This window comes from Carassius gibelio, chromosome B13, assembly GCF_023724105.1.
Source record: "Carassius gibelio isolate Cgi1373 ecotype wild population from Czech Republic chromosome B13, carGib1.2-hapl.c, whole genome shotgun sequence".
NCBI lineage: Eukaryota > Metazoa > Chordata > Actinopteri > Cypriniformes > Cyprinidae > Carassius > Carassius gibelio.
Genome location: NC_068408.1, coordinates 13,200,200 through 13,209,161, shown reverse-complemented (window position 1 = coordinate 13,209,161; position 8,962 = coordinate 13,200,200). Strand labels below are relative to the sequence as shown.

General features: G+C 37.3%; 1 protein-coding gene across 5 annotated transcripts in view; it reads right to left on the bottom strand.

The window, feature by feature from the left end:
- Window positions 1-390: 390 nt before the first annotated feature.
- Window positions 391-8,962, bottom strand: part of LOC127970382 (potassium voltage-gated channel subfamily KQT member 5) — a 111,160-nt gene continuing 102,588 nt past the window's right edge. For 2 of the 5 annotated variants that reach the window (XM_052572945.1, XM_052572942.1), the window contains 6 exons: window positions 8,327-8,435; window positions 7,250-7,381; window positions 6,857-6,967; window positions 5,375-5,482; window positions 4,286-4,415; window positions 391-3,664 (listed from right to left, as the gene is read on the bottom strand). In XM_052572945.1, the coding sequence (XP_052428905.1) occupies window positions 2,597-3,664; window positions 4,286-4,415; window positions 5,375-5,482; window positions 6,857-6,967; window positions 7,250-7,381; window positions 8,327-8,435 (1,658 nt within the window). In that variant the 3' untranslated portion in view covers window positions 391-2,596. The remainder of the gene's footprint in view (window positions 3,665-4,285; window positions 4,416-5,374; window positions 5,483-6,856; window positions 6,968-7,249; window positions 7,382-8,326; window positions 8,436-8,962) is intronic. The other 3 variants (XM_052572948.1, XM_052572947.1, XM_052572946.1) reach the window with 2 other exon arrangements.

The following is an 8,962-nucleotide window of genomic DNA, read 5'->3' as shown; positions in this document are numbered from 1 at the left end:
TGCTTATTTATTAATTAGTAGTATTGTTGTGGATGACGCGGTTTATAAATGTGTAGGCTACACCAAATAAACAATAAAACAATTATGCAGGGTTTTATAGATAGACTAGATTATTTACAGAAAACTATAATTAAAGCCAACCATAGGAACTGATGCAGTAGGCCTACATCTGCTGAACATAACTTTTTTAAAAGGGCTTTTGAAATAGGATAATCCTATATTCGTGCATTTCCTATAAACTAACTAATGCATGCTGGTTGTTTGCTTTCACTTCACATAGAGTATACAGTAGAACACATCCTAAATGTAGCCTGTTTGAGGAAAAGAGAAAAGGGATCCTAACTGGGCCCACAAACTAAGACACACCAAGACACATCAAGCACTCTAGGCCAAGTTTCAAGTATTTTGTTTATTTAAGTATTATGATGATCATAAAATTCCATTTTGCATTTTTTCAATCCCAGAGCATCAACTCTGTTTATGTGCACAATGATGAAATAAATTATTTTGAATTACAGAGAACGCTAACATTATCAAGCATGTATATAAGGCCAGTTTCTGTGTAATAAATTATTTGATCTAGTGGTAAAACAAAGAAATGCTGCTTAAACTGACAGACGCTTTTAAGTTCACAGCCAAACAGAGAATGTGCAATTGTCAAAATATAACCATTTCAATAGGAGTTCAAGGTATCGTGAATACAGAAGTTGTATAAATGTTTAATAAAATGCAAAAAGGCACCGTAAAACATTGAATTACAAATTAAAATGTTCAAAAAAGCAATAACAATAGTAATATTATTAATCATAATGTGTTAAGAAGACTATATTTCTGTACAACCCCTTTTCTGCATTTCAAGCATCAGTTAGTTCCACAGCCGTTGACATTTTCTCACTTAAAATCTCAGGTGCCTATATTATTTACCTCAACTCTAGAGAAAAATAAGCATCTCAACTATCTCTGGATTATAAATCTTATTTAAAGCATATTCATGTTAAAACAATTCATCACATTTGCAGGTTTCCTCTATACATCTGAACAGTTTTGCTTCCAATTGTACAGTGCCAAAAACATCCTCAATGTATGCCTCGGATGTTTTTAACAAAAAAATAAAAACAAAACAAACAAATGTAACAGTTAATCATGGTAAATCTAGGAACACATAATGATACACTTTACATTCTAAGTTGTACAGACAAGCATTTAAGCTAAAGCACTTACTGTACCATTCAGAAGCTTGGAATAAAAAATGTAGAACAGAGGTTACAAAGCCGAGGTTTAGGTATAAGATGCCTGCTTGCTACAGAATTTAAAAGAACAAAATCAGAAAATACAACAGAAATTAGATATTGCCGCAATTCCAATCAAATTTTGACAAAGATAACTTCTGATTATATGGATGCAGGTTACAAAGCAATCAATATACATGTTAAATTTAATTACAATCATTAGTTATGATATTGCAAGTGTGATTTATTGTCATGATGAAAATTATTCATACATTTTAGCAGCCAAACATTCATATGAGGACTCAGAATTAGAAAAATCAGAAATCAGTGCTTTTCAAAAAGCCTGACTGTCACAAATACCTCCTCACAAGACATTACACCTAAACACATCATACTGTCTCTTTAGTAAAAGCATTCAGCTTTCTTCAGATGCTAAGATTCTAGGGTTTTTAAGAACATAGTCAAAATAAGAAAGCATATCTTTGTGCAGGCTATACCGTGAAGATGCTTTTGTTTCTGAGTTTCTTCTGGAGTTGCTTGCAAACCCTGCTTGATTTGCATAGTATCACAGATTAATGGTGTTTTGGACTAAGACCATCTGTTTTTTGTTTTTTTTTTCTGCTATTCCCCCAACAATTTCTTAACACATGCAAATGAGTGGACTGCCAAACATTCAGAAGGAAGTGACAAATAAATCCTAATGCTGAGTGAGGGATTATTACTACAGCTGCATACACACTTCCAATTCTATATGCTGTTGGATTTTACACATGCTGATCCCATGCAAGGCTCATTCAGTACCTTAACCCTTCATTATTTTAAAGTAATATTATAAGTTCAATACAAGTTATGCTCAACCGAAAGCATTCGTGGCATAATATTGATAAAAAAAAGAAAAAAAAAAAAAGAATATACAGTATATGGGTTAGGCTGATGCACTCACAGTGAAAATGAATGGGGCCAATTTCTCAATGTTTTAAAAGCAGAAATTTAAGTTCATAAAATTATAAGCTTCCTTGATTATAGATACCTTCATATGGTTACATGCACACATTTTTCAGTAATTTATGGTGTCTATGGAGGTAATAAGTATTATGTCACAAACCTGTCAATTGAGCTTAACGTATATTGAACCCGGATATTTTTTCCACAACAGTTTCTTGTTAACATAAAATCTCTTTTTTGATAAATTGTCCATGCATTGATATGTACGTATGAACATGAACGTATGAACAGCATGTCGTCTTCCTGTGAAAATTAGAAAACACATAGAGCGTACAGGACGCTCCATTTCCTTTGGAAAAGATTCACATGAGTGACATGAGGTTGTGTCCAGTCTCCACAGTGAGGTTCCTGTGCTCCGGGGGTTATTCGAGGCATACGTGAGGCAATTTATGGGACTCAAGACCATCTCTAGGTCCAGCCTGGCTTGGAGACAGCCCACTGGCTCCTGTCCGTAGCAGCTCAGAAGAGAAGGTTGTATCGTTGCTTTGTTGGTGGAGGTGGTATCTGTCACCCTCTGTGGTGTCCACCTCTTTGTCATTGACAAGGAGCTCTGTATCGCCCCAGTCGGCCAACGGCTCACGGTCACTGGACTCATTGTTGCTGCTGCCGCTGCTCCGAGTGGACAGGCTGGGATGGCAGTTGGCAGCAGTCGGTAACATGAGGTTCTGAGCAGAAAGAGACTTGCCGAGCCCACACTCGACCTGTAGCGAGGCAGCTGTTGTGGAAGACATGAGCATAAGAGGATCAATGTCAAGGCTCAAGTGTCTTCTCCATGACCCATCTTCCTTGGGATTACGTTCGGGCTTGTCCCGTAGCTGTACCGTGCTTTGAATACTCTCGGCTTCCTTGTCTGACTCATCCTCTATTTGGGTACTCAACAGGCAATTGCTCAGACACTCCGCCTGGCTCTCCTGTAGTGTCTCTGGGATAAGGCTGGAGGGCCGACTTTGAGGCGTTGGTACCATAGGCGGGAGCTGAAGGGTAGATGAGGTTGAATGTACTGTGGGGACCGGCCTAGTCAGCTCACTAAACCGCTGGTGACTTCTGGAAAGGTTGTTGGGGGTGAGAATGGGAGGAGGGGACGCTGGGTAGAAACTGTCAGGGCTGGAGGGTTGGTTGTTTAGGAGAGGGGAAGGTGAGAAGGAGGAGGCAGAATATGGGTAACCAGTACCCAAGTTGAGTTCACTAGGGGCCAGAGCCAGATGAAGACCACGGTGCAGGTGACTGCTGCCCGAACGAGACACACTGCTGCCGGTAAGCTGGGAGGAGGATGACAAATCCTTGCCATGTATGGAGCTTTGGTAGTCGGAGGTTTGATCCAGCTCGAACAAGGGCAAAGCAGACAGACCAAGCATCGAAGAGGAGCCTTTATGCAACACTTGCCGGTATATATCAAGTAATGAGTCCAGCTTTGACTCAATGGACTGTACCTGTATTATATTATAAATAAAAACATCACATTGGATTTTTCTGAATTTTATGCTTAATTTTTGTAAATGTGTGCAAGAACACTACTGTCAAAAGGTTTTTGGGTCGGTAAGATTTTTATGCTTTTGAAAGAAGTTTGAATTTATTTGATCAAAAGTGCAGTAAAGACTAATATGGTGAAATATTGTAACAATTTTCTAGTTTCATATACTTCAAAATGTAATTCATTCCTGTAATGGCTAAGCTATTTTCAGCAGCCATTTCTCCAGTCTTCAGTGTCTCATGATCCTTCAGAAATGATTCTAATAGTTTTGTTTTCAGGAAAATTTCCTATTTTTATCAATGCGGAAAACAGAAGTGCTGCTCAACATTTTTGTGAAAACTGTGATACATTTGTCTCAGGATTCTTTGATGATTAGAAAGCAAACACAGCATACAACCTCTATTGATAAATGATAAATAATTTAATGGTCACTTTCGATCAATTTAATGCATCCTTGCTGAATAAAAGTATTAATTTCCTAAAAAAACAACAACTACAAAAAAAAAAAAAAAAATAGTATTGACCCCAAAACTTTGAACAGTAGTGTGTTTTATGAAAGCATCAAGTTAATATTGCTTACTTGTCTCTCTACTTTACAGACACGGCCAAGCATGCTCATGTCATGCTCCAAGGATTCTCCTTCTGGGAGGATTTTCTCCCTGCCTTTTCTGTCCACTGAAATCTGGCCCTTTCCCAGTATCTGATCCACCCTATAAGGAAAAAAATATAAAGTATACATGAGGATGCACACCTTTACAAATTGTTCCTTGAGCTCGAGCAGGGAACAGCACAGCAGGATGAGACTGGACTTTGGTTAGTAAAGAAGAAATCAAGTTAGCGCATCACCAACAGCTACTTTTTCTATGTTAAAAGGAGAGAAGGAAGAGATGCTGATATATTTCTGTAAATGTTTTAACTGAGAATTCATTTCTTTACATTTTATGTTACTTGCTGTATGTAAGAATTGGCTGTATCTGATGATCCGCCTATGCCAGTTAATTATAATTTCAAATCCAAAATGATAAACCATGCTCCCAAGATACCCCTAGTGAGCAAGATCTTTAACATAATGTAGTAATGTACATTTTTAGGTAGATGTAGTCTATGATAGTCCAGGGTATTCATGCAGAAAATATGCAGACTATGTACAGTATTAATATATTCCGGATTGCACATTTCAATCTGTGATTCTCAAAGTATTTTGTCAGGTGTTAGAAAAAACATCTTAATTCTTCCTTGCCTTTTCAAATCTATTGTGCAAGAGGACTTTGATTTAAACCAACATCAATCAGCTGAACCAATCAGAGTGTGAGCTACACAGTTCATAATCATCTCATTGGTTGAAAACATTCCCTTTTTATTAATCACCTTGGAGTCCAATGATGAAGATGATAAATAAAAAAAACCTAGAGGTCTGTGATTCCCATCAGTAGTTGTTCTCAATGTGGCTTTAGCGCACTTTCAAATGACAAAAGCATTAAAATAAGATGAAATGTCTAAATGTCAAGATATGACTTATTTACTTCAGCCCCTTAACAAAGCCCTAAACCCTATGGATGGTTTCAGCTTGATACTGTACATCATCACCATTGGACCCCGTTCACAATATGAAGTGATTGAGGTAAGTGCAGCCCCATGACTAGCCCCCAGCCTGCTACAGGCCTCTGACCCAGCGTGCTTCTTCTTGCTTTGGCTGTAATACATGTGTAGAGAGGGAGAGGAAAGGTTCCTGGCTTTGGTGCTGAGTGTCTGATGTGGACCCACAGCTGTGGCGAGTCTAGATGAGAAAACATATGGGGGTCAAGTACATTTTTATGGTTGTGCCGTCAAGTAAAAGGGAGGAGAGAGAAGGTTGAAGAGAAGGTACTTTCGGCATCATGACAAGAACCTATTACTACATGCGATTTACTAATAGATATTAATGATCAAAACAAAGGTCTCAGTAATCTAGGTTAAATTCTTAACTGAAGTCAGTTTTAAAGTCAGTCACTAAGGTATCTGATATTTAAGAAGATGTAAGTTAGAGATAATGGTTCAAATCAGAGCTGGCAAACAACTACTGATTACACACCTTTGAAATGTTAAAGAATAACTAAATTTTATTTTGCTACTTCCATGCCAGACAAAATGTTGAACAAAAATCAAGCTATATTTTCAATAGGGAAAGCTGAGAAGAATGAATCTATACACAGGCACATTCATCTAACACCATGCACTGCATCACGGTTATGCTGGTTTAGCACTGCCAACCTTGTTAAACAGGGAGAAAGTTCTAGATGGAGAAAAATGGAGAGATGAAGGAATAATTGAACAGAGCCAAAAGCTTGAGGTTTTGGGTCACTGACACATCACAAACATGTCCAACCTTTACTGTAAAAATGCACATTGTCAAAAAAACAATAATCATTATACACACACATACACACACACACTACCGTTATGTGTGTGTGTGTGTGTGTGTCTGTTTTTGTTTGTTTTGAAAGATGTCTCTTATGCTTACCCAGGCTATATTTACATGATCCAAAAAACATAAACAGTGATACTGTAAAATATTATAACTATTTTAATATATTTTACAACGTAATTTATTCTGGTTATGGCAAAATTTTCAGCAGCCAATACTCCAGTTTTTGGTGTCAAATGGTCCTTCAGAAATGATTAATACAACAAACTGATGCCAAATTTTTGAACGGTAGTTTCTTTTTGCTCAGAATTTTTGTCTTGTTTGCATTAAACCTATCTAAATATCCTTAGATAAGACTGCATAATAAATTCAGATAATATAACTTGAATTAAGATGTATTACTTTGTATTTCCGTCTCATAGATAAATTGTTTTATAAACATAAAGCTCACAAAATATACTTTTAATGTGTCAACAAGCAATTAGATTTTAAAAATAAACGTATATATTGTATGAAATCTAATTTTAATATCACACAATTTATCTTGATTTAAGGATCTTTAGATTTATTTATTTATGTATATGCATGTATGTATTTTTAAGTGTTTAGCTCTTTATTGCTGTGATGCTGATGTCCAGACGGTTATTGACACTGGAGAATTAGACACACAGCCTCAGCATTTGACTCTGGATTCTGGATGTTAAAGAGTTAAAAGAGTTTAGGGTGTGGGATTGTGGGTCGGCTGACCCTGGGGCAGAGTGTTTCCTCTTGGCCTGGCTGTAATACAAGTGCAGGGAAGGAGAAGAAAAGGTCTTGGCTTTGCGACTCAGGGACTGTGGACCCACAATGGTGTCCAACCTGAATGGGAGAGTGCACACAGGAAGATAAGACAGACACGGACATGTAGATGTAGGAAATGTGCATAAAACAAACCTTTTGAACTACTTCCTGTACAGCTTTCTGTAAATATGTTTTTGTGCTAACTGCATTTGTTAATGTTCATTGGTGTGTTAGAATATTTTTTGCAAAAAAAAACAAACAAAACAATAAAAACAGAACTTATAAATGAATTTATAACATTTAGTCACATGTTCACATTGAACATATTTTCACCACACAACCAGGGCTGGTTAATCTCACCTAGTCTGGAGACTCTTGATACGACACAGCATATCCAGGTGACCAGCAGAGTATTGCTCAATCACATCTTTCACATCATACGGTCGAAGCGTTTCCTTAAACTTCTTCTTGGCCACATGGAATTTCATTATCCTGTCAACAGTGAAACAAGAAACAAGACTCAACTAACTTTTGATCAGAAATTATCACACACAGACATATGTAGTAAATGTAAGGAAAAATAGTGCAATATGTTTTTTTCTCATTTGCAGTTTAAATATATTTAATATGAGTTTATTTAAAACATTTTTATTTAAAAAAAAAATTATAAAAAAAATATATTTTTAGTTACATATTAAGATATATCTATAAACATTCAATTATGTACATATGCGATCAGTACAACAAAGCAAACCACTTTGCAACTCACAAATAAACAAGCCTGAAAGTTGTGTAAGCTTGCTCAGAACCACTAGAGGGCAGAAATGAGTCACAAATACCACAACAGTTTATAAACCAGAGGAAAAAAATACGATTGGATATACCTCTGCTTTAAAAACAGTTTATAATAATATTACTCAAGTAAGGCTCATGTTCTATAAAGCTATGTGCTTCAGATGACATAAGCCGTGAAAACACAGGTATTATCACAGGCACACTGAAACCTAAACCTATTCTATGCGCGACATTCTGCAGAGTGAAGGTGAAAAGGAAATATTGACAGGGGAGCAGATTTCAGTGATCTGTTTCTGTAATGTCTTGCAGATTCAAGCCCCTGTGAGTTTTCTTCCTGTCAGATGAGCTGGTGTGTAAGCAGAACTGACTGTGAACATTTCTATCCGACACCCTGGGAAAGAGGAGAGGGAAAAATCTCAGCCCACCTGGGAGACCCTAATAGTTTGGAGCGATGGAAGTGAAGTCACATGAAGCAAAATCAGTGGCCTGTCCCAGCAGGAGAGAGACAGCAGTGATGAGCTAACCCTGATGCCTTAATAGGCCAGGGAGGTCAAAATAAGTGTTTTCAACCCTGCAACTACAGTGTGAATACTTCAAGCTTTCACAATAGGAGAACAAAGCTCTCTGTGAAGTCAAACTCACCTGACAGCCCTGATCACTGCCTTCAGCGGGGCAGATAGATCTTCCACAGTCACATCACAATGACAACCCTTCTCATCAAAAGCATCATCCGGTCCAATATTTGTGTCAGCTATGAGAGAAAGAGAGAGAAAGTGAAACAATCTGGATCATGGCAAGCAAAAACGTATTATTATTATTATTTTTTTTTTTTTTTTTGACAAATTTTTGTGTCCTCAAAAAGACTGAAAACTAAACTAGGCTGAAAAGTAAAGAAAGCCTATACAGATAACAATCAAAATAGCATTCAAACAGGTAACAGACAAAACGGAGAGAACTAATTCTTCCATTTAAACTCTGTGATGTCTGACCCCATCAGCAGTAGCAGTGCGGGTCACAGATAAACGGCAGAGGATGACAGATTGCTACCAAATTGTAAAGCATTTTCTCTTCCTCAGCAGTGGATTGTGGGTTATAGTAAACTGTGGTGGATCTGTAGTGTGTGCTATATAAGAGTATGAAGCCAGAGAGTGGTAGCACAGCAGGTATGAGATTCATTTTGGGTTGATGGGTCTCAAACAGGGCTGGAGCTCAATCGCTGCTGCCACTGAGAAGCTACTGTACCTTTGCAAAATCTGCTTGTTAGTAGTAACTGCACAC